At 46.2% G+C, this 26,656-nt stretch overlaps 1 protein-coding gene across 1 annotated transcript in view; it reads right to left on the bottom strand.

Moving 5' to 3' along the window:
- The window catches only part of LOC137321931 (bifunctional methylenetetrahydrofolate dehydrogenase/cyclohydrolase, mitochondrial-like), a 55,469-nt gene that overhangs the window by 10,623 nt on the left and 18,190 nt on the right, over nucleotides 1-26,656 (bottom strand). Inside the window, exons 7-8 of the mRNA XM_067984851.1 lie at nucleotides 21,431-21,523; nucleotides 7,252-7,377 (exon numbers count right to left, since the gene is read on the bottom strand). Coding sequence (XP_067840952.1) covers nucleotides 7,252-7,377; nucleotides 21,431-21,523 — 219 coding nt within the window. The remainder of the gene's footprint in view (nucleotides 1-7,251; nucleotides 7,378-21,430; nucleotides 21,524-26,656) is intronic.

Genomic DNA, 26,656 nt, shown 5'->3' with positions numbered 1-26,656 from the left:
TGTCTGAAGAGTCAGGGAGGGACTGGAGGTGAAACAGGGTTTGCTCCCCCAATATTATGAACTGGAAGTTTGCCATCCACCATATTGTTGGGGCTCGCGCCTGAAACAATTTTTCCCCACTTGGATTTTTGGACTTGTCATTCAGTCAAAAAAAGGAATCATTTATTGCTTCACAGGAAAGCAGATGCTAGTCCTTAGCTGCGTAATAAATATTTTATTTACATGAATAAAACTATTGGCATTTTTTTTTCGCAATCTGCCCTGCATAGGTTCTTCCTGTTTGAACAGGTTTATTTAAAAGTTTCTTTCATCCATTTCTTGTACGAAATTCCTACAAAATGTGTTTATCTTTCACTGCACCTCATTCTCACTGTTAACAATTTCAGTGTAAATCACATTAGGCAGTGCAAACCTCCCCCACTACCACAGATGTGAAACGCTATATCTGCAGACAAATTACTTTTTGTGAACTATATACTTCATATGGTGCTCCACCATTCAGCTAGCCTCAACACTATTTCAAAAAGGAGCAGGGGGAGTTCTCCCCGGTGTCCTGGGGCCAATATTTATCCCTCAACCAACATCACTAAAAAACACAGACAATCTGGTCATTATCACATTGCTGTTTGTGGGATCTTGCCGTGCGCAAATTGGCTGCCGCGTTTCCCTACAATACAACAGCGACTACACTTCAAAAAAGTACTTCATCGGCTGTAAAGCTCTTTGGGACGTCGTACGGTTGTGGAAGGCTCTGTATAAAATGCAAGTCCTTTTCTTTCTTTTTACAAACCAACCTTAACAGTGAAGATAATAATAAACAATAAATGCCAGAATCTATAACAAAAATATATAAGAACATAAGAAATAGGAGCAGGAGTAAGTCTATACGGCCCCTCGAGCCTGCTCCGCCATTCAATAAGATCAAGGCTGCTCTTCGACCTCAACTCCACTTTCCCGCCCGATCCCCATATCCCTTGATTCCCTTAGAGTCCAAAAATCTATCGATCTCAGTCTTGAATATACTCAAAGACTCAGCATCCACAGCCCTCTGGGGTAGAAAATTCCAGAGATTCACAATCCTTTGAGTGAAGAAATTCCTCCTCATCTCGGTCCTAAATGTCTGACCCCTTATCATGTGACTATGACCCCTAGTTCTAGACTCTCCAGCCAGGGGAAACAGCCTCTCAGCATCTATCCTGTCAAGCTCCCTCAGAATCTTATGTTTCAATGAGATCACCTCTCATTCTTCTAAACTCCAGAGAATATAGGCCCATTCATACGAACATACGAATTAAGAGCAGGAGTAGGCCATTCGGCCCCTCGAGCCTGTTCTGCCATTTGATAAGATCATGGCTGATCTGATTGTGACCTCAACCCTACTTTCCCGTCTACCTACAATAACCTTTGACTCCCTCGTTAATCAGGAATCTATCGAACTCAGCCTTAAAAATATTCAATGACCCTGCCTCCACCTCTCTCTGGGGAAGGGAGTTCCACAGACTCACGACCCTCTGAGAGAAAAAATTTCTCCTCATCTCCATCTTAAATGGGAGACCCCTTATTTTTAAACTGTGGCCCCTAGTTCTAGTCTCTCCCACAAGGGGAAACATCCTCTCAGCATCTACCCCTTCAAGTCCCCTCAGGATCATATATGTTTCAATAAGATCACCTCTCATTCTTCTAAACTCCAGTGTACACAGGCCCAACTTGTCCAACCTTTCCTCATAAGATAACCCCCTCATCCCAGGAATCAGTCGAGTGAACCTTCTCTGAACCGCCTCCAAAGCGATTATGTCCTTTCTTAAATAAGGAAACCAAAACTGCACACAGTATTCTAGATGTGGTCTCACCAATGCCCTGTACAACTGTAGCAAAACATCTCTACTTTTATATTCCATTCCCCTTGCAATAAATGACAACATTCCATTTGCCTTCCTAATCACTTGCTGTACCCGCATACTAACTTTTTGTGATTCATGTACTAGGACACCCAGATCCCTCTGTACCTCAGAGTTCTCCAATCTCTCTCCATTTAAATAATATACTGCTTTTCTATTCCTCCTGCCAAAGTGGACAAGTTCACATTTTCCCACATTAGGAGGGAGGGAATTCCAGAGCTTCGGGCCCAGGCAGCTGAAGGCACGGCCGCCAATGGGGGAGCGTTTAAAATCGGGGATGCGCAAAAGGCCAGAATTGGAGGAGCGCAGAGTTCTCGGAGGGTTGAAGGGCTGGAGGAGGTTACAGAGACAGGGAGGGATTTGAAAACAAGGGTGAGAATTTTAAAATCGAGGCGTTCCCGGACCGGGAGCCAGTGTAGGTCAGCGAGCACAGGGGGTGATGGGTGAACGGGACTTGGTGCGAGTTAGGATACGGAGTTTTGGATGAGCTAAAATTTACAGAGGGCGGAAGATGGGAGGCCGGCCAGGAGAACATTGGAATAGTCGAGTCTGGAGGTAACAAAGGCATGGATGAGGGTTTCAGCAGCAGATGGGCTGAGGCAGGGGCGGAGACGGGCGATGTTATGGAGGTGGAAGTGGGCGGTCTTGATGATGGTGATGGCTTCACTCCAGGACTTGAGCACATAATCTAAGGCTGACGCTCCAGTGCAGTACTAAAGGTGTGCTACATTGTTGGTGCCACCTCATGAATAAAATGTGAAACCAAGATGTCTGCCTGTTCAGGTGGATGTAAAAGATCCAGTGTCAGCACTTAAAAAAAGAGTAGGGAAATCTCCTGGCGACCGAGGCAACATTTGTTCCTTAAGCTACACCACCAAGAACGGATTATTACATAGAATTTACGGCACAGAAACAGCCCTATTATCTGGTCATTCATTTGATGTTTGTGGAACTTTGCTGTGCACAAATTAGCTGCTGTGTTTACTTACATAAAAACACTTAAAATACTAATTGATTGGCAGTGGAGCACTTAAGGGCATCCTGAGGAAATGAAAAGACACTAATTAATTGTGAGTTCTTTCTTTTGTTAATGGGTCAGTAGTCGTTTTTGGTTCCATGCTTTCCTACGTTTTCAAATCTTCACAAAAACGGCTGCAAGCAACAGGTTCTGTGAATTCGGCCAAAGCCTGATCCCAGATGGAGACCCCCATCGGCTTTTGGAAGGAATTAGAATCAGATTTGTTGCTACCATTGTTAGATCTAATTCTCCAAGTCTAATTCTGGCAAGGGATGGGATGCCTTATTACTTTCCTCATTCTCATTTATCACAGACAACCCCGCCAATGTACCAAAGTATCCAAAATTGGGTCATCGTGCCCTGTGCCGACTCTCTGAAAGAGCTATCCAATTAGTCCCACTTCCCCCTGCTCTTTCCCCATGGCCCTGCTCATTCTCTGTTTAATTTCAATGGCAGTGGATCGATGGACAACGCTGCACCTGATCATATTGGTCAATACAGGAGAAGCTGGGATTTGGTGCCGTTCACCAGGCTAGTTTCCTGGTATGTTCCAACTCACAACGCTTGGCGGGTACTGACAGGATACTTCCCTTGAGCTTCGATGTATCCAGGAAACTCAGGAAAAGAGCTCCCCTCAACTCCCCTTTTCTCTGCATTGATTAAAGAACCCTTGAGTGATTCGCCTGTGAACCGATAAGGAATTGTGTCAGAAAGGAAGGACATTTGTGAAAGTCGAAGAGCCAGGGTTGGACGCTGGAGGGCTGGGATAAATATTGTGGAATTTGCTCCATCACCTTTGGGTATCAGGGAGTATTCATGCGGAACATTTCATCATGAGATGAAATAGACTGGACAGGGGGCATGATAATGTAGCTTGTACACAGTGCGTAGGGAAAAATAGAATGTAGAAGCTTCATTGAACTGGGAGGATGGGGAGGAGAGGAGAAGAGAGCCTCATTGAACTGGGAGGATGGGGAGGAGAGGAGAAGAGAGCCTCGTTGAACTGGGAGGATGGGGAGAAGAGGAGAAGAGAGCCTCGTTGAACTGGGAGGATGGGGAGGAGAGGAGAAGAGAGCCTCGTTGAACTGGGAGGATGGGGAGAAGAGGAGAAGAGAGCCTCGTTGAACTGGGAGGATGGGGAGAAGAGGAAAAGAGAGCCTCATTGAACTGGGAGGATGGGGAGGAGAGAGCCTCGTTGAACTGGGAGGATGGGGAGGAGAGGAGAAGAGAGCAACATTGAACTGGGAGGATGAGGAGAAGAGAGCCTCGTTGAACTGGGAGGATGGGGAGGAGAGGAGAAGAGAGCCTCATTGAACTGGGAGGACGGGGAGGAGAGGAGAAGAGAGCCTCATTGAACTGGGAGGACGGGGAGGAGAGGAGAAGAGAGCCTCAGTGAACTGGGAGGACGGGGAGGGGAGTAGAAGAGAGCCTCATTGAACTGGGAGGATGGGGAGGAGAGGAGAAGAGAGCCTCGTTGCACTGGGAGGACGGGGAGGAGAGGAGAAGAGAGCCTCATTGAACTGGGAGGACGGGGAGGAGAGGAGAAGAGAGCCTCATTGAACTGGGAGGACGGGGAGGAGAGGAGAAGAGAGCCTCGTTGAACTGGGAGGACGGGGAGGAGAGGAGAAGAGAGCCTCGTTGAACTGGGAGGACGGGGAGGAGAGGAGAAGAGAGCCTCATTGAACTGGGAGGATGGGGAGGAGAGTAGAAGAGAGCCTCGTGGAACTGGGAGGACGGGGAGGAGAGTACTTCCATATTACTATGACAAGTCCATAAGCAATTTTAAAACAGATTAACAATCAAATTTAGCAACAGTGAGGATCCACAGTCTGCCACAATTTATCTGCAAGAAACAAGGGAAAATCCCTGCGATTGTTGCCATGGTCCTGAGCTATTCAGGTCACCGAATGCTGTGTGCAGCTTGAACTTCAGTTATGATAAGCCTCTGCTCCATTGCACTTTCAGTCTGCGGTGAATTTTCAAGGCTGTTTATACGTTGTTCGGCCTTTTTGCAGCTGTGTCAGTTTTTGTGTTTTGAGGTTGCTGGTCAGTGTTTGCTTATTATGGGTTGCCACACATGTAGAAATCAAAGGGCGGGGAGCGCCAATCACAGGGAGCGCAGCTTGGGGCCCTGCGAGCGTGCAGTCAGTGATTTCCTATCTTTTAAAATTACAGCCTGCGCAACACGATTTTCAAAGTAAAAAACAGGTGGGTTGGGGGCCGGCGGGGGGCATTGAAAATTGCCACCATTTCAGACCTACCTCCAACCCGCCCACTTCCGGTTTTCACGGGGGTGGGACGAGGGGCAGGCGGCTAACCCGCTCCCAGGAGGCGGGTCGGGCCTTAAATCCTTTCAAGGAGGCTTCAGGCCTCCATTTTTAACTAATTCCCCATTTCAACCTCGGGGGGGCTGGGATTCCCGGACCTTCTGTTTAACGCCTCGTGAAAGGAGGCGAGAAGGCCCGAGACTAACAGGTAGGTGCCTAGAAAGGCAGAGCTTGTGGGCCCCGAGGAGCAGGAGTGCTTCCCCCAGGCCCAACAAGCCTATCTGCACCGACCCCCTCACCGATCACGGACTCCCGACCCCGACCCGACCCCGATCCCCCGACCCCAATCCCCCCCGACCCCGATCCCAATCCCAATCCTCCGACCCCGATCCTCCGACCCCAATCCCCCCCTCCGACCCCCACCCCAATCATCTGACCCCCGAGCCCGATCCTCCGAGCCCGATCCTCCGACCCTCCTCCTCAACGATCGCGGAACCCCGCAATGACCCCCGATCCCCCCCCCCCACCGGAACTGACCCCCGATCCCATCCCCTATATCTCGTGACCCCCGTGCCCACCCATGCCCACCTGTGCTCCTTGCCCACCCATTCCCCTCCATGTTCCCCCCAACCAACCATGTAAACAAAGACGTCCTCTCCCTGGCTGGTCTCCCGTCCGACCCGTGCTAATGGGTTTCCCGACCTCAAATTGACCCCTGTCCTGTCTCCGTTTGAAAATTGAGCCCCATATATCACTGACATTATCCTTCACAGTCTGCACGTTAATGATGTACTTCTTCACTTTTTTTATATTGCTATGTGGATAATTTATGTAGAATGGCATTGAATTTACTCCACAGAAACAGGCCATTCGGCCCAACTGGTCTGTGCCGGTGTTTATGCTCCACACGAGCCTCCTCCCTCCCTACTTCATCTCACCCTATCAGCATATCCTTCTATTCCTTTCTCCCTCATGTGTTTATCCAGCTTCCCCTTAAATCCATCTACACTATTTGCCTCAACTACTCCTTGTGGGAGCGAGTTCCACATTCTCACCACTCTCTGGGTAAAGAGGTTTCTCCTGAAACTTTAAAAATAGCATTTTAAAATGCTTAAGGCATATACTTATAAAGAATATATGATGTTGAGTTCGACTTCAGGCCTCATTATTAGTCAGATCTATCCCAAAACATCGCTTTAACTCAGTGAGAAAATCTCAACAAGCAAGTGGCTGAGAACTGACGCCATGTGAGCTGTAGCCAACTCTCCAGGATTGGACTGGAGTCTCCAGGAGTTAAAGACAAATTGCCAGGACACTGTTTACCAGCAAAAACCCAGGGTGAAAAATCATTGGGGCATAAAAGAATTGTGCTTTTAAAAAAAAAATGTCTTTGTTTACTAGTTATTAAAATATCGGACATGGGAAAAAAGGCTGTTGGACTGACAGTCAAGAATCATCCAATTGGGCAATGAAGAGTCTATTCGCTTTCCCATTGGCCATGGGAAGGCGGGCACTGTGAGGATGGACGTGTTGGGCAACCAATGGCGGGAATGTGGGGGCGGGGTGGTTGGAGGCAGGAGGTCATGTGATGACACCTCCAGGAATACGTCCAACCGGAGATGGCAACCCTAAGTTGAGGTGTGCGTTTTATTACTGTGTCATACAATTGCACGAACCAGGAAAGGCTTTGCTTAAGGAACATAGGAACTGCTAGACTCAAAAAAAAAGACTAAGGTCCATCTAGTTCGCCTTCTACCATCCTGGTAATCGCACGATACGGCAGTAATGGAGTCTTTGATTAATCATAGCAATCAATCTCTATCAATTAGTCAACAACAGACCCAGACGTGAGGCGAGGTAAACCCCCAGTGGTGGAGAGCTTTGGGAACCATTGGTGCAGTGTCAGCTTATTCCTCCCGAGCACGTTAACACCCTGTGGAGGATTCAGCCTGTAGGACAACTCAAAAAAACCCAGCAAAAGATCTTCTTCACTAGATGGTGGATCGGCCTTACCGACCGATAAAAAGCTCGTTTGCTCGGATCCAGCAATTTACAGGGTGTAGGTTACCTTCAAAATCCGCATCTCCGACCAACTTGGTCTTCCCCGTTACAGGATCCCGAACGCGGTTAATCCCAACGTCAATTATAACCGTTCCATCTTTTATCATGTCCGCGGTGATCAGCTTTGGAATCCCTGGAAGAAGGCAACAATCCAATGTCACTGCGAATTCTCGGTCCTACAATCTCAAAGCGAGGCACTTACTGTTTACAGACATGGAATGGGGAGACTGGAATTTTCCCCACTGACTTTTGAATTTAAAAGATTTTTTAAAAATATAAATTCAGACGTATCGGATAATTTACAAATGTACACAAGAATCATCGTGCGGTGGTAATTGTGAGACAGTGTGATACATAGAAACATAGAAAATAGGAGCAAGAGTAGGCCATTCGGCCCTTCTCCGCCATTCAAAATGATCATGGCTGATCGTCTAACTCAGTATCCTGTTCCTGCTTTTTCCCCATATCCCTTGATCCCTTTAGCATTAAGAAATATATCTATCTCCTTCTTGAATACATCTAATGACTTGGCCTCCACTGCCTTCCGTGGTAGAGAATTCCACAGGTTCACCACCCTCTGAGTGAAGAAATTTCTCCTCATCTCTGTTCTAAATGGTATACCCCGTATCCTGAGACTGTGAGCCCTGGTTCTGGACTCCCCAGCCATCGGGAACATCCTCCCTGCATCTAGTCTGTCTAGTCCTGTTAGAATTTTATGTTTCAATGAGATCACCTCTCATTCTTCTAAACTCTAGTGAATATAGGCCTAGTCGACCCAATCTCTCCTCATACGTCAGTCCTGCCATCCCAGGAATCAGTCTGGTAAACCTTCGTTGCACTCCCTCCATGGCAAGAACATCCTTCCTCAGATATGGAGACCAAAACTGCACACAATACTCCAGGTGTGGTCTCACCAAGGCCCTGTATAACTGCAGTAAGACATCCCTGTTCCTGTACTCAAATCCTCTTACAATGAAGGTCAACATACCATTCGCCTTCCTAACTGCTTGCTGCACCTGAATGCAATTTGATACTATCAAATGTTCGCTTAAAACCCTGCCTTACACCAACAACAACTTGCATTTATATAGCACCTTTAACATAGAAAACATCCCGAGGCGCTTCACAGGAGCGATTATCAGACAAAATATGAAACCGAGCCACATAAGGAGATATTAGGACAGGAGAGCACAAGCTTGGTCAAAGAGGTAGGTTTTAAGGAGCATCTTGAAGGAGGAGAGAGAGGCGGAGAGGTTTAGGGAGGGAATTCCAGAGCTTAGGGCCCAGGCAGCTGAAGGCACGGCCGCCAATGGTGGGGCAAAGGGAGTGGGTGACGCATAAGAGGCCACAATTGGAGGAGCGCAGAGATCTCGGAGGTTTGTAGGACTGGAGGAGGTTACAGAGATAGGGAGGGGGCGAGGCCATGGAGGATTTTGAACACGAGGGTGAGAATTTTAAAATCGAGGCATTGTTGGACCGGGAGCCAATGTAGGTCAGCGAGCACAGGGGTGATGGGTGAGTGGGATTTGGTGCATGTTAGGGTACGGGCAGCAGAGTTTTCGATGAACTGAAAATTACGGAGGGTGGAAGATGAGTGGGAGGCCAGCCAGGAGAGCATTGGAATGGTCGAGTCTGGAGGTAACAAAAACATGGAAGATTTCTTATCATCTTCCATTACCATTAAAAACTGGAGATAAACTGGAATATGAATCTTGACCGCGCATGCACCATATGATTTAGCAAAGGAGCAGTACAGATTCATTTAAATGGCTGATCCAGGAGGATATTATGAATTATATTGTTTTTACCAACTGTCCTCTCACACCCCCATCCAATATTGGCTACAAACACATACCGGATGTGAAACTACAAATACAAGAACTCCGTGAACTTATATGCTCATTATACTTGCAAAACTAGTCTTTCATTCCTCCAGGAATTGAAACAATTTGATTTGAATAGAAACTTCCTATAGTTTCCTTTGGAGTCAGTGACACGTTCCTACTTGTGAAACGCGTGCCTTTGGATGAAAAGTTTCCGATTTGAACTCTAAATACTTATTTCAGCACGTGGTAAGCTGCATTTGCTGAGATCTGAAAATGCACGTTCGCAAAATCTAACAATCAAAGGATCCCCGTTTGTGCAACACATCGACAGTGGGCACTGCTATAAAAAAATGTATTTTCAATGACTGGGTGAATGTCCAATTGTTACACCAAAGTGTACGAATGAAAGGACAGAACTTGCAAACATGTTTATTTTTTAAAATTAATTTTACAGCACATTATCGGTCTTCTTTCTGTACTCCAAACTGTCTTTCTTCAGGACAAGGCTCAAACAGTCAGGGCCTCACACTTTTAGGGACATAGGAACAGGAGGAGGCCATTCAGCCCCTCGAGCCTGTTCCGCCATTCAATTTGATCGTGGCTGATCTGTATCTTAACTCCATCTACCCGCCTTGGTTCCATAACCCTTAATACCCTCACCCAACAAAAATCTATCAATCTCAGTTTTGAAATTTTCATTTGATCCCCGGCCTCAACAGCTTTTTGGGGGAGAGAGTTCCAGATTCCCACTCCCCTTTGTGTGAAGAAGTGCTTCCTGACATCACCCCTGAACGGCCCGGCTCTAATTTTAAGGTTATGCCCCCTTGTTCTGGACTCTCCCACCAGAGGAAATAGTTTCTCTCTGGCCACCCTAGCAAATCCTTTAATTATCTTAAATTAGATCACCCCTTAATCTTATATACTCGAGGGAATATGAGCCTAGTCGACGCAACCTGTCCTCATAATTTAACCCTTTTAGCCCCGACATCATTCTGGTGAATCTGCGCTGCACCCCCTCCAAGGCCGATATGTCCTTCCTGAGGTGCGGTGCCCAGAACTGAACGCAGTGTCTCCAGATGGGGTCTAACCAGAGCTCTGTACAGCTGGAACATAACTTCCACCCCTTTGTATTCCAGTTCTCTTGAGATAAAGACCAACATTCCATCAGCCTTTTAAATTATTTTTTTGTACCTGTCCACTAGCTTTTAGTGATTTCTGTACTTGGACCCCATAATCTCTCAGCTCCTCCACAGTTCCTGGGTTCTTTCCATTTACAAAATACGCTGGTCTGTTGTTTCTGAACTCCAGAGTGGGTGACCTCACACTTCCCCACACTGAACTCCATCTCAGTTTCTGCCATGGAACCCCCTTTATAAACCAACTCTACCCCCCCCCTGAAAAATTCACTTTCGAAACTGTAAGTAAGGAATGAATGATTATAAAACGTTTTTTGTAACAAAGATTTGGATTTAGAACATGTCCAAGTATGTAAGGAATGGTAGGAACGTACTTTTGAAAATGCTAGTTGGTCAATAAATGCAAATATTTATTGGCTATGATAAATTCTGCCAATCAACATCATCTTTTTGATGTAATCTGAGCTTGTTTATTAAGCATTTAAAAAAAAATTTCATTGGATTGCAAATTCCATGCTTGCGACAAGAATTATAATGAAGACTTGAACTAGTTCAGATGCCTGCGTGCTTTTTTTTTCCCAGTTATCAAGCTCGCTCTTGTCTTTTTTGCTGTGGGCACTTGTGATCTGGTCCGAGGGCCAATTTTTACTGGGTGGATCATTCCCCAATTTTGAACCTGCACGGCAGGTTTGCATGTTGGCCGTGACTCAGTGGGGCAGCACTCTCGCCTCTGAGGCAGAAGGTCGTGGGTTCAAGTCCCACTCCAGAGATTTAAGCACAAAATCTAAGATGACACTCCCAGTGCAGTACTGAGGGAGTGCTGCCCTCTCGGAGGTGCGTCTTTCGGATGAGACGTTAAACCGAGGCCCACGTCTGCCCTCTCAGATGGATGTAAAAGATCCCACGGCCGCTATTTCGAAGAAGAGCAGGGGAGTTCTCCCTGGTGTCCTGGGCCAATATTTATCCCTCAACCAACATCACTAAGACAGTTTGGGGGCAAAATTGGATAGGGCCTATTTTCGGGCGTGGGTAGCGCGATCTGCTATTACCCCATGGAGGCAGGATGAGACTTTCATCTGGCCTGAGGACTTACCTGCAAGCGGCATTGGAAATTAGTGTGGACATTGAGGATACAATGCAATTCGCGCTTTCCATCAGCAATTCCTTAAAGGGAGGATGTCTCTTAAAAACCTCTTAAAGGTAGCTGTTATTTGCTAAAAATAACAGTCTGCTGTTTGCACAGAGTCTGAACGGAGATCAGGCATCGCACACGTAAAAACACAGATGCGGGTCCCATCCCTATGTTTACAAACTGATGAGTTGTGTTAAAACATTGAATAAAGGTTGCGCACTACTAAATCCCACACCCTCCAATCTGCACGTCAGACCTCACCAATCTGCCGATTTGAGTTTGTACCAGGAGAGTGCGTGCACCAAGGTTCTCACTAGAGGCCTTGGTGCAAGAGGTGGACAAAAGGAGGGGCATCCTACAACAGCAGGGGGGCAAGAGGCCTCCAGACATATGCTCAAGAGGCAGTGGGGGACGAAGTCAATGCCAGGCTCATAGCACCATGAACATGGATGCAGTGCAGGAAGAAGCTCAATGCTTTGACACGAGTGGTCAAGGTGAGTGAGGTCAACTGTCAAGTGGTGTCTCCTACCAACTGCTCCACACACTACACCCCCATCACCCACATACCAACAAACTCTTTCCATCAGTGCTCAACTCTTCCAATCAGATGCTTCCTCTCACCCTCACACATTACCCCTGTTGCAAGCCGCCCACCCACAATTCACAGGTCACACACACTGGCAGCTATTCAACCATGACAGGCACGTCACCCAGACACGCGTCCTGCTTTCTTGCAGGAGAAGGTGGCGCATATCAAGAGGCAGAAAGTGGCAGTGGCATTTAGCTCCAAGAGCCTGTTCCGCCATTCAATGGTCTCATGGTGGACCTGTGACCTAACTCCATATACCCACCTTAGCCCCATAACCCTTAATACCCTTCGTTCACAGAAATCTATCAATCTCAGATTTACATTCACAAGTGAGCTATCATCAGCTGCCGTTTGCAGAAGAGCATTCCAAACGTCTCCCACCCTTTGCGGTTAGAAGCATTTCCTAACTTCACTCCTGCACATCCTGGCTCTAAATGTTGGGCTATGTCCCCGTGTCCTAGTATTCAAGTCTTGGAGACCTCCAAAAACAGGTACAAGTGTATCGGCAGCCAGAAGCAATAATCCAGCCACTACCCTGTAAATCCTGCATGGTCCCTTTAAATAACGCTGGTGGGTGGGTCCTCCAGGCACTCTAAGACACGTTCAGATGGTCGTGGTTAAGACTGTGCATTGAGTTGAGTGTTAGACACCATTTTGGGACTTACCACTTTAAATCAGCGTTGCACACTGATTGTATCCATTTTCTCCTTACTTTACATGCTGTCGACGTTCGTTACTTGCGCATCTGCTGATACCTATACCAAGATGGCGTCCGGCGCACGTCACGCTGGAAACGTGCATGTGCAGCCATGACGCCATCTTGGATGTTTGGGAGGCCGCGAGAAATTGGGCTACACGGCCCAATTTCTCACCCGTTATCTGGTCATTATCTCATTGCTGTTCGAGGGAGCTTGCTGTGCGCAAATTGGCTGCCGCGTTTCCTACATTACAGCAGTGACTACACTTCAAGAGTACTTCATTGGCTGTAAAGCTCTTTGGGACGTCCTAAGGTTGTGAAAGTTGCTATATAAATGCAAGACTTTCTTTCTTTTTTCTTTACTGCACAGTTTGGTGAAACAAGTAGGGCCCACCACACACCCTCCCCTCTTCCTGCTGCCCATCTCTTTACTTTTTGCCTCACTCACTTTTATTGCCATTAAACCTTAACAATTCTCAGTGAGAACTGACCTGGGATGAATTGCCTGCTCCGTCCCCACCGCACCCCCTCCAGAACTCTGCGTTCCTCCAGACTCTGGCCTCTTGCGCAATCCCCTCATTCCCTTCGCTCCACCATTGGCGTCCGTGCCTTCAGCTGTCTAGGCCCCATGCCCTGGAATTCCCTCCTTAAACCTCTCCACCTCTCTCTCCTTCTTTATGACCCTCAATTAAGATAGCAGAGAGAGGAATTTCATACTCAAGTATTAAGGGAATGTACTCCCTCATCCCACAGGGTAATTCCAAAGGTACCATTGTGGTCATCTGGAAACAGTAGCGAATGCAAAGACTAAATAGTGTGACAGTACTTTCTAAAAGTGGTCTCACACTGCTTGTCGGCGCTCGATCCAGTGATTTATGTCAATGTGAAGCTAAAACTGGTTCACTCCTGGAGATTCCCAGCAAATATTAACACACTCCTGGGGATTCCCAGCAAATATTAACACACTCCTGGAGATTCCCAGCAAATATTAACACACTCCTGGGAATTCCTGCAAATATTAACACACTCCTGGAGATTCCCAGCAAATATTAACACACTCCTGGGGATTCCCAGCAAATATTAACACACTCCTGGGGATTCCCAGCAAATATTAACACACTCCTGGAGATTCCCAGCAAATATTAACACACTCCTGGGGATTCCCAGCAAATATTAACACACTCCTGGAGATTCCCAGCAAATATTAACACACTCCTGGGAATTCCTGCAAATATTAACACACTCCTGGGAATTCCTGCAAATATTAACACACTCCTGGGAATTCCTGCAAATATTAACACACTCCTGGAGATTCCCAGCAAATATTAACACACTCCTGGGGATTCCTGCAAATATTAACACACTCCTGGGAATTCCTGCAAATATTAACACACTCCTGGGGATTCCTGCAAATATTAACACACTCCTGGAGAGTCCCGCCAAATGTTAACACACTCCTGGGGATTCCTGCAAATATTAACACACTCCTGGGAATTCCTGCAAATATTAACACACTCCTGGGGATTCCTGCAAATATTAACACACTCCTGGAGAGTCCCGCCAAATGTTAACACACTCCTGGGGAGTCCCGCCAAATGTTAACACACTCCTGGGGATTCCTGCAAATATTAACACACTCCTGGGGATTCCTGCAAATATTAACACACTCCTGGGGAGTCCCGCCAAATGTTAACACACTCCTGGGGATTCCTGCAAATATTAACACACTCCTGGGGATTCCTGCAAATATTAACACACTCCTGGGGATTCCTGCAAATATTAACACACTCCTGGGGAGTCCCGCCAAATATTAACACACTCCTGGGGATTCCCAGCAAATATTAACACACTCCTGGTGATTCCAGCAAATATTAACACACTCCTGGGGATTCCCAGCAAATATTAACACACTCCTGGAGATTCCCAGCAAATATTAACACACTCCTGGGGATTCCTGCAAATATTAACACACTCCTGGGGATTCCTGCAAATATTAACACACTCCTGGGGAGTCCCGCCAAATGTTAACACACTCCTGGGGATTCCCAGCAAATATTAACACACTCCTGGGGATTCCCAGCAAATATTAACACACTCCTGGGGATTCCAGCAAATATTAACACACTCCTGGGGATTCCCAGCAAATATTAACACACTCCTGGAGATTCCCAGCAAATATTAACACACTCCTGGGGATTCCTGCAAATATTAACACACTCCTGGAGATTCCCAGCAAATATTAACACACTCCTGGGGATTCCTGCAAATATTAACACACTCCTGGAGATTCCCAGCAAATATTAACACACTCCTGGGGATTCCTGCAAATATTAACACACTCCTGGAGATTCCCAGCAAATATTAACACACTCCTGGGGATTCCTGCAAATATTAACACACTCCTGGGAATTCCTGCAAATATTAACACACTCCTGGGGATTCCTGCAAATATTAACACACTCCTGGGGAGTCCCGCCAAATGTTAACACACTCCTGGGGATTCCTGCAAATATTAACACACTCCTGGGGATTCCTGCAAATATTAACACACTCCTGGGGATTCCTGCAAATATTAACACACTCCTGGGGAGTCCCGCCAAATATTAACACACTCCTGGGGATTCCCAGCAAATATTAACACACTCCTGGGGATTCCAGCAAATATTAACACACTCCTGGGGATTCCCAGCAAATATTAACACACTCCTGGAGATTCCCAGCAAATATTAACACACTCCTGGAGATTCCCAGCAAATATTAACACACTCCTGGAGATTCCCAGCAAATATTAACACACTCCTGGGGATTCCTGCAAATATTAACACACTCCTGGGGATTCCTGCAAATATTAACACACTCCTGGGGAGTCCCGCCAAATGTTAACACACTCCTGGGGATTCCCAGCAAATATTAACACACTCCTGGGGATTCCCAGCAAATATTAACACACTCCTGGGGATTCCAGCAAATATTAACACACTCCTGGGGATTCCCAGCAAATATTAACACACTCCTGGAGATTCCCAGCAAATATTAACACACTCCTGGGGATTCCTGCAAATATTAACACACTCCTGGAGATTCCCAGCAAATATTAACACACTCCTGGGGATTCCTGCAAATATTAACACACTCCTGGAGATTCCCAGCAAATATTAACACACTCCTGGGGATTCCTGCAAATATTAACACACTCCTGGAGATTCCCAGCAAATATTAACACACTCCTGGGAATTCCTGCAAATATTAACACACTCCTGGGGATTCCTGCAAATATTAACACACTCCTGGGGAGTCCCGCCAAATGTTAACACACTCCTGGGGATTCCCAGCAAATATTAACACACTCCTGGAGATTCCCAGCAAATATTAACACACTCTTGGGGATTCCTGCAAATATTAACACACTCCTGGAGATTCCCAGCAAATATTAACACACTCCTGGGGATTCCTGCAAATATTAACACACTCCTGGGAATTCCTGCAAATATTAACACACTCCTGGGGATTCCTGCAAATATTAACACACTTCTGGGGAGTCCCGCCAAATGTTAACACACTCCTGGGGATTCCCAGCAAATATTAACACACTCCTGGGGATTCCAGCAAATATTAACACACTCCTGGGGATTCCCAGCAAATATTAACACACTCCTGGGGAGTCCCGCCAAATGTTAACGCACTCCTGGGGATTCCCAGCAAATATTAACACACTTCTGGGGATTCCTGCAAATGTTAACACACTCCTGGGGAGTCCCGCCAAATATTAACACACTCCTGGGGATTCCTGCAAATATTAACACCCTCCTGGGGATTCCCAGCAAATGTTAACACACTCCTGGGGATTCCAGCAAATGTTAACACAATCCTGGGGAGTCCCGCCAAATATTAACACACTCCTGGGGATTCCAGCAAATGTTAACACACTTCTGGGGATTCCTGCAAATGTTAACACACTCCTGGGGAGTCCCGCCAAATATTAACACACTCCTGGGGATTCCTGCAAATATTAACACCCTCCTGGGGAGTCCCGCCAAATATTAACACACTCCTGGGGAGTCCCGCCAAATATTAACACACTCCTGGGGATTCCCAGCAAATATTAACACACTTCTGGGGAGTCCCGCCAAATGTTAACACACTTCTGGGGAGTCCCGCCAAATGTTAACACGGTATTGATAGTCAGGCCGCAAGTAGATCAAGTAATCCCGAGTGGAGGGGCACTGAAGTTAACAACAACTTGCATTTATACAGCGTCTTTAATGTAGTAAAACGTCCCAAAACGCTTCACAGGAGCGATTATCAGACAAAATTTGACACCGAGCCACGTAAGGAGATGTTAGGACAGGTGACCAAAAGCTTGGTCAGAGGTAGGTTTTAAGGAGCGTCTTAAAGGAGGAGAGAGAGGCGGAGAGGTTTAGGGAGGGAGTTCCTGACTTTAAAGATTAAACAGCAATGGAAAAGAAAATGGAGTGAGGTGTAACACGGACTGACGCTTCGATGTCGCCCGTTTTGCGTTACTGCTGACGACCAATTTTACCCCCAGTGAGTCATAGAATCATACAGCACAGAAGGAGGCTATTCGGCCCATCGTGCCTGTGCTGGCTCTTTGAAAGAGCTATCCTATTAGTCCCACTCCCCTGCTCTCTCCCCATAGCCCTGCAAATTTTTCCTTTTCAAGTATTTATCCAATTCCCTTTTGAAAGTTACTATTGAATCTACTTCCACCGCCCTTTCAGGCAGCGCAACTCGCTGCTTAAAAATTTCTCCTCATCTCCCCTCTGGTTCTTTTGCCAATTACCGTAAATCTGTGTCCTCTGATTACCGACCCTCCTGCCACTGGAAACAGTTTCTCTCCATCTACTCTATCAAAACCCCATATAATTTTGAATGACTATTAAATCTCCCTTTAACCTTCTCTGCTTTTTTAGATATTAAGGGGAACGGATAGGTTGGATAGAGAGAAACTATTTCCGCTGGTTGGGGATTCTAGGAGTAGGGGGCACAGTCTAAAAATTAGAGCCAGACCTTTCAGGAGCGAGATTAGAAAACATTTCTATACACAAAGGGTGGTAGAAGTTTGGAACTCTCTTCCGCAAACGGCAATTGATACTAGCTCAATTGCTAAATTTAAATCTGAGATAGATAGCTTTTTGGCAACCAAAGGTATTAAGGGATATGGGCCAAAGGCAGGTATATGGAGTTAGATCGCAGATCAGCCATGATCTTATCAAATGGCGGAGCAGGCACGAGGGGCTGAATGGCCTACTCCTGTTCCTATGTTCCTATGCTCTAAGGGGAACAATCCCAGCTTCTCCAGTCTCTCCACGTAACTGAACTCCCTCATCCCTGGAACCATTCTAGTAAATCTCCTCTGCATCCTCTCCAAGGCCTTGACATCCTTCCTAAAGTGCGGTGCCCAGAATTGGACACAATACTCGAGTCTGAGGGCATGCTGTTCTACAACGAATATCAATAAAATGTGAGGGAAAGTTTAGAGGAGGTGAGTGTGACTCTTAAAGTAAGTGAATACTATATTCAAAAATTGTAGTTTATTATAGATACCTGTGTAGCTTCTTGCAGAGAAAAATCAAAGCCTTCTACAATTTTCATAATTTAAAAAGAACATATATGTAAATCTTATTTCATCTCTAGTTTAAGATAAAAGATTTTTCTAACTGTTGATAAAGAACATTATAAAATCACTCTGCCCTCTCAGGTAGACATAAAAGATCCCATGGCACCATTTCGAAGAAGAGCAGGGGAGTTCTCCCCGGTGTCTTGGGCCCAATATTTATTCCTTCAACCAACAACTTAAACAGATTATCTGATCCTCAATGTTGTTTGTGGGATCTTGCTGTGCGCAAATTGGCTGCTGCGTTTCCTACATTACAACAGTGACTACACTTCAAAAAAAAAAGTACTTCAATGGCCATAAAGCTCTTTGGGACGTCCTGAGGTTGTGAAAGGCGCAATAGAAATGCAGGTCCTTCTTTTTTTTAATGCAGTGCTGATGATATAAGGGCTTCATACTTGTGATGTGGATGAAGTACATTTTATTCACGAGTATCTGGAGAAAGCAGCACGCGAGAGAATTCCGACAGACCAGTCTCGACAAGAACAAGAGTGACTCCCTCCCCTCCCTGGAATGTGTCTTGCCATCACAGTGCCGCACCAGTAAATAAACGGACTGAAGCCCACTTCCTCCTCAAATCTCCAACGTGCTATAACAATGTTCGACCGATGTTGTAAGCAATGGGATGGATGTTTCAATCAGCAGGAATTTCTGCCCCGGCTATTAAAACAGGCTTTTTTAAACTCCCAACACTGCTTGGAACGCATGTAGAAAAATCTCTAAATTTGTTAGTTAGATGACAAAGTCTAACCCAAAATTTTAAATATAACCAATTTATAGCACGTTATCTCATGTAAACAGCAACAACGTGTAGTACTGAGGATTAAATACTAATAATATTGAACTCCCAATTAGAATGTTCTGCAATATGACCGATAAATAGCGAAAATACCTCGCTGACCTACACTGGCTCCCGGTCCGCCAACGCCTCGATTTTAAAACTTTCATCCTTGTTTTAAAATCCCTCCATGGCCTCTCCCCTCCCTATCTCTGTGACCTCCACCAGCTCTACAACCCCTCCGAGGTCTCTGCGCTCCTCCGATTCTGGTCTCTTGCGTGTCCCCGATTTTATTCGCTGTACCACTGGCGGCCGTGCCTTCAGCTGCCTGGGCCCTAAGCTCTGGAATTCCCTCCATGAAGCTCTCCGCCCCTCTCTCCTCCTTTAAGACGCTCCCGAAAACCTACCTCTTTGACCAACTGTTCTAATATCTCCGTATGTGGTTCGGCGTCAAATTTTGTTTGATAATCACCCCTGTGAAGCGCCTTGGGGCGTTTTACTACGTTAGATGCAGTATATAAACGCAACTTGTTGTTGTTGGAGAAGGAGGACGGGCAGTAGGGAAGGTTCAGGGAGATTGGATACCATTGGAGGAGGTCTGCTACTGGTGACGGTGCTACCTTGACCTCACCAAGGACTGTGTCCAGGAGTGATGTGTGAAAAGACCACACCTCACCAAGGAAACCATCCTGCGCCATACCCTGGAATAGAACCCGTGACCAACTCTGGGGCCATCTTCCTGCCAGTATTGGTAAAAGTAATAACGACACTCAATATCTTTTCATTACAGACTCCTTCCAGGAGATGTCAAGAGTCTTGGCAAGGATCGGTTAATTAGTGGTTCACCACCAACATTAACTAGGTCACAGTTGCAGTTTCAACATGCCATGAATAGACTAACATCACCTTTCAGCAACAACAACAACTTGCATTTATACAGCGCCTTTAACATAGTAAAAACGTCCTAAGGCGCCTCACAGGAGCGATTATCAAAGAAAATTTGACACCGAGCTACATAAGGAGATATTAGGACAGGTGACCAAAAGCTTGGTCAAAGAGGTAGGTTTTAAGGAGCGTCTTAAAGGGGGGGGGGGGGGGGGGGGGAGAGAGAGGTGGAGAGACGGAGAGGTTCAGGGAGGGAATTTCAGAGCTTAGGGCCTGGGCAGCTGAAGGCACGGCCGCCAATAGTGGGGCTATAGAAATCAGGGACGCACAAGAGGCCAGAGTTGGAGGAGCGCAGAGATCTCGGAGGGTCGTAGAGGCTGGCGGAGGTTACAGAGATAGGGAGGGGGGCGAGGCCATGGAGGGATTTGAAAACAAGGATGAGAATTTTAAAATCAAGGCATTGCCGGACTGGGAGCCAGTGTAGGTCAGCGAGCACAGGGGCAGCCAGCAGCATGAGAGGCTATAACAGGTTTCTTCAAGGGATATGGCATTCCAGTGTACAAGGTACTATCAACTGTGTGCATGTGGTTATGAGGCACCTTTGGAACATCCTGTGGTGTTTATTAACAGAAAGGAATGCCAGATATTTGTGACATCTCCAGACATTCTGCAAGGCTTGTACTGCGGCAACACCAAATTTTAGATGACATTTTCCAGTGTGCATGGTATTTGTTAGTGGTATCTGGAAGCCCTGCATCTTCTCATTCTCTTCACTCAATAGCCATGTAACCATGCCTTTCCATAAAGACAATATAAGAAATAAACTTTCTTCCTATAAGAGTATGAGTTTCTTGCGCTGCACATGAAGGGAGCAATGTCTAACTCAGGGTATGGAAGCAAAATGCACACAGATACATCCATTTACAAGGGTCACACCTGAACTGAGAGGTGAAAGCCATCAGGAAAGACTGAACAGACTGGGGCTCTTTTCTCTAGAAACGAAAAGAGAGGGGTGACCTGAGTAAGGTCTTTATGGTTATGAAAGGGTATGATAGGGTAGACATAGAGAAGATGTTTCCACTTGTGGGGGAGTGTCCCAAAACTAGGGGTCATAAATATAAGATCGTTACTAATAAATCCAATCGGGAATTCAGGAGAATCTTTTTTACCCAGAGAGTGGTGAGAATGTGGAATTCGCTACCATCAGGACTAGTTGAGACGAATAGCGTAGACGTATTTAAGGGGAAGCTGGATAAACACGTGAGGGAGAAAGGAATAGAAGGATATGCTGATAGGGTGAGATGAAGAGGGGAGGGAGGAGGCTCGTGTGGAGCATAAACGCCGGCATGGACCATTTGGGCCGAATGGCCTGTTTCTGTGCTGTATAGTCCATGTAATTCTATGTAAAATAAAAGCTAAAGCTTCCAAGAGGTCAGATTATTTAACAGGTGGCTACGATAATAGATAATCGACCACATCATCTTGATTCTGGTGAGAGAAGAACTCACCTGCGCCCACAATCACAATATCTGCAAGCTGAGTGTGGGCCGTGAGTTGCTCCTTGGGGGTATACCTGTGTGCGATAGTCACTGTGGCATCACCTACAAATTACAAGAAGAAGTCATTACATAACAATAACAACTTGCATTTATATAGCGCCTTTAACGTAGTGAAACATCCCAAGGCATTTCACAGGAGCAATTATCAAACAAAAATTTGATACCAAGCCACACAGGGAGTTATTAGGACAGGTGGCCAAAAAGCTTGGTCAAAGAGGTGGATTTTAAGGAGCGTCTTAAACATACACACAAACATACATACGAGTTAAGAAAAGGAGTGGGCCTTTCGGCCCCTCGAGCCTGCTCTGCCATTTGATAAGATCATGGCCGATCTGATTGTGACCTCAACCCTACTTTCCCGTCTACCTACTATAACCTTTGACTCCCTTGTTAATCAGGAATCGATCTAACTCAGCCTTAAAAATATTCAATGACCCTGCCTCCACCGCTCTCTGGGGAAGGGAGTTCCACAGACTCACGATCCTCAGAGAAAAAATTTCTCCTCATCTCCGGCTTAAATGGGAGACCCCTTTTTTTAAACTGTGGCCCCTAGTTCCAGTCTCTCCCACAAGGGGAAACACCCTCTCAGCATCTACCCCTTCAAGTCCCCTCAGGATCTTATATGTTTCAATAAGATCACCTCTCATTCTTCTAAACTCCAGTGTATACAGGCCCAACTTGTCCAACCTTTCCTCATAAGATAACCCCCTCATCCCAGGAATCAGTCGAGTGAACCTTCTCTGAACCGCCTCCAAAGCGATTATGTCCTTTCTTAAATAAGGAGACCAAAACTGCACACAGTATTCTAGATGTGGTCTCACCAATGCCCTGTACAACTGTGGCAAAACATCTCTACTTTTATATTCCATTCCCCTTGCAATAAATGACAATATTCCATTTGCCTTCCTAATCACTTGCTGTACCCGCATACTAACTTTTTGTGATTCATGTACCAGGATACCCAGATCCCTCTGTACCTCAGAGTTCTGCAATCTCTCTCCATTTAAATAATATACTGCTTTTCTATTCCTCCTGCCAAAGTGGATTAAGTTCACATTTTCCCACATTATATTCCATCTGCCAAATTTTTGCCCACTCACTTAACCTATCTATATCCCTTTGCAGACTCCTTATGTCCTCTTCACAACTTACTTTCCTTCCTACCTTTGTGTCATCAGCAAATTTAGCAAACCATACATTCGGTCCCTTCATCCAAGTCATTGATATAGATTGTAAATAGTTGAGGCCCAAGCACTGATCCCTGTGGCACTCCACTCGTTACATCTTGCCAACCTGAAAATGACCCATTTATGCCTACTCTCTGTTTCCTGTTAGCTAACCAATCCTTTATCCATGCTGATATGTTACCCCCTACACCATGAGCTCTTATTTTGTGTAGTAGCCTTTGGTGTGGCACCTTGTCAAAAGCCTTCTGGAAATCCAAGTAAAGGAGGAGAGAGAGGTAGAAAGGCAGAGAGGTTTAGTGAGGGAATTCCAGAGCTTAGGGCTTAGGTCGTTGAAGGCACGGCCGCCAGTGGTGGTGCGATTAAAATCGGGGATGCGCAAGAGGCCAGAATCGGAGGAACGCAGAAATCTTGGAGGGTTGTAGGGCTGGAGGAGGTTACAGAGATAGGGAGGGGGGGCGAGGCCATCGTGGGATTTGAAAACGAGGATGAGAATTTTAAAATCAAGGTGTTGCCGGACCGGGAGCCAATGTAGGTCAGCGAGCACAGCGGGGTGATGGGTGAACGGGACTTGGTGCGAGTTAGGATACGGGGACAGCAGAGTTACAACTGTAAATACTTTACAACCATTTCTGTTCATTGGCAGTAACTCACGTGGGTTTTACTCCCCTGGGCTACCTGTCTATAAAACTGACTTTGGCAATAGTTTTTTTTAAGACACATTTGCATCATTTTAGCAGTTATACTGGACTGGGTGACCACAATGAGAGAGCGAATTCAGGCATGACAACCAATTTTCATCCAGGCCCAAGTTTTGTTTCCCACTCACTGATGCTCCGGACATATTAATGGGGCATAAGGGAGTGTATTTCTTAGATTAGGGAGGGGTAAGAAGGGTGCTAGGATATAAGGGTTATTATTAATGTTGGGGAGGATTAGGTGAAAGAAAGTTACAAGGGAGTGTCTCTAAATGGGGCAATGAAACTACAGGAGAACATAAGAACATAAGAAATAGGAGCAGGAGTAGGCCATCCGGCCCCTCGAGCCTGCTCCGCCATTCAACAAGATCATGGCTGATCTTCTACCTCAATGCCATTTTCCTGCACCATCCCCATATTCCTCGATGCCTTTAATATCTAGAAATCTATTGATCTCTGTTTTAAAGGGATCAATGACTGAGCCTCCACAGCCCTCTGGGGTAGAGAATTCCAAAGAATCACCACCCTCTGAGTGAAGAAATTTCTCCTCATCTCAGTCCTAAATGGCCTACCCCTTATTCTGAGACTGTGATCCCTGGTTCTAGACTCCCCAGCCAGGGGAAACATCCTCCCTGCATCCACCCTGTCGAGCCCTGTAAGAATTTTGTATGTTTCAATGAGAAGGCAATTACTGACTGCCCCAATACCTTGGGGAGTACAAGCAAGATGGGGGAGTCAAATTTCACTGGGTCTAATACCAATCCATTAACTATGGGTTAATAGTTAACCCACCTCCCTATCTCTGTAACCTCCTCCAGCCCTGCAACCCTCCGAGATCTCTGCGTTCCTCCAATTCTGGCCTCTGGAGCAACCCCGATTTCCATCGCTCCACCATTGGCGGCCGTGCTTTCTGCTGCCTGGGCCCAAAGTTCTGGAATCCCCTCCCTAAACCTCTCCCTCTCTCGCCTTCTTTAAGATGCTCCTTAAAACCGACTTCTTTGACCAAGCCCCTGTCCTAATATCTCCTTATGTATCTCGGTGTTAAATTTTGTTTGATAATCGCTCCTGCGAAGCGCCTTGGGACGTTTTTACTACGTTAAAGGCGCTATATAAATGCAAGTTGTTGTTGAATCAGCCCAGTACATTGGTGTGGGTCTTTCGAGATGTTACAAAAAGTAATGAACATCAAAAGCATTGCACATTTTTATTTTATCTCTTGCAACTGGCAAGAGTCTTTTTTATTATTCGTTCGTGGGATGTGGGCGTCGCTGGCGAGGCCGGCATTTATTGCCCATCTCTAATTGCCCTTGAGAAGGTGGTGGTGAGCCGCCTTCTTGAACCGCTGCAGTCCGTGTGGTGAAGGTTCTCCCACAGTGCTGTTAGGAAGGGAGTTCCAGGATTTTGACCCAGCGACGATGAAGGAACGGCCGATATATTTCCAAGTCGGGATGGTGTGTGACTTGGAGGGGAACATGCAGGTGGTGTTGTTCCCATGCGCCTGCTGCCCTTGTCCTTCTAGGTGGTAGAGGTCGTGGGTTTGGGAGGTGCTGTCGAAGAAGCCTTGGCGAGTTGCTGCAGTGCATCCTGTGGATGGTACACACTGCAGCCACTGTGCGCCGGTGGTGAAGGGAGTGAATGTTTAGGGTGGTGGATGGGGTGCCAATCAAGTGGGCTGCTGTGTCCTGGATGGTGTTGAGCTTCTTGAGTGTTGTTGGAGCTGCACTCATCCAGGCGAGTGGAGAGTATTCCATCACACTCCAGTCTGGGTGTGAAGTTCACAAATATGATTTTTCTGAACTTTCTCTGGAACATTGCTTAACTAGAAATCTGAAATGGACATTCTTTCAAGACTTGGATCAACTATCATTGAGTTAAGTCAAATCGTATCAGATTAGGCAAAGAAATTGGCTCCACACTTGCTCCTGGAGTCAAACTATTTCAGGACTCAGCAGTGCTTCGTTCCGAGTGGAAACTTTGTCAATTTTTTTTTGAAAGTACAAACGTATTCAGTGACAAACGAGGTAACATATGACAAGAAATTAACGGATAAATAGGATTAGGTGACAGAATCTTTCATTTAAAAAAAAAACCTAACACGCAGCAACAACACTTATACAAATGGAGAGAAACCTCTTTATCCAGAGAGTGGTGAGAATGTGGAACTTGCTACCAGAAGGAGTAGTTGAGGCGAATATCATAGATGGATTTAAGGGGAAGCTGGATAAACACATGAGGGAGAAAGGAATGGAAGGTTATGCTGATAGGGTGAGATGAAGAGGGGTGGGAGGAGGCTTGTTTGAAGCATGGGCCTGTTGGGATGAATGTTTCTGTGCTGTACATTCTATGTAATTCTATGTGAATGTCACTGATGAAAACCCAACTGAGACAGGACCTGTGCCTGTGCAGGCTTCCTGTGGGTGTCTCTTGGCACAGCTGGTGTAGCAGGAAGTGTCCTTGAGTTAACCCTCAGTTGGGCAGGAAACACAGGAAGGCGGGTGTGATGTATAGTTACTCTGTCACCGTTGGCATTACAGAATCATAGAAAGGTTACAGCACGGAAGGAGGCCATTCGGCCCATCGAGTCTGTGTCGGCTCGATGCAAAAGCAATCCAGCTAGTCCCACTCCCCCGCCCTATCCCCGTAGCCCTGCAAATCTTTTCCTTTCAATTACTTATCCAGTTCCCTTTTGAAGACCATGATTGAATCTGCCTCCACCACCCCCTCGGGCAGTGCATTCCAGATCCTAACCACTCGCTGGGTAAAAATGTTTTTCCTCATGTCACCTTTGGGTCTTTTGCCAATCACCTTAAACCTATGTCCTCTGGTTTCTTGACCCTTCCGCCAATGGGAACAGTTTCTCTCTATCTACTCTGTCTAGACCCTACATGATTTTGAATACCTCTATCAAATCTCCTCTCAACCTTCTCTGTTCCAAGGAGAACAACCCCAGCTTCTCCAGTCTATCCACGTAACTAAAGTCCTTCAACCCTGGAATCATTCTAGTAAATCTCTTCTGCACCCTCTCTAAGGCCTTCACATCTTTCCTGAAGTGCGGTGCCCAGAACTGGACACAATACTCCAGTTGTGGCCAAACCAGTGTTTTATAAAGGTTCATCATGACTTCCATACTTTTGTACTCTATGCCTCTATTTATAAAGCCCAGGATCCCGCATGCTTTTTTAACCACCTTCTCAACCTGCCCTGCCACCATCAGCAATTTGTGCACATTCACCCCCAGATCTCTCTGTTCCTGTACCCCTTTTAGAGTCATGCCCTCTAGTTTATATTGCCTC

This window comes from Heptranchias perlo, chromosome 1, assembly GCF_035084215.1.
Source record: "Heptranchias perlo isolate sHepPer1 chromosome 1, sHepPer1.hap1, whole genome shotgun sequence".
NCBI lineage: Eukaryota > Metazoa > Chordata > Chondrichthyes > Hexanchiformes > Hexanchidae > Heptranchias > Heptranchias perlo.
This window is presented reverse-complemented; position numbering and strand designations above follow the sequence as displayed.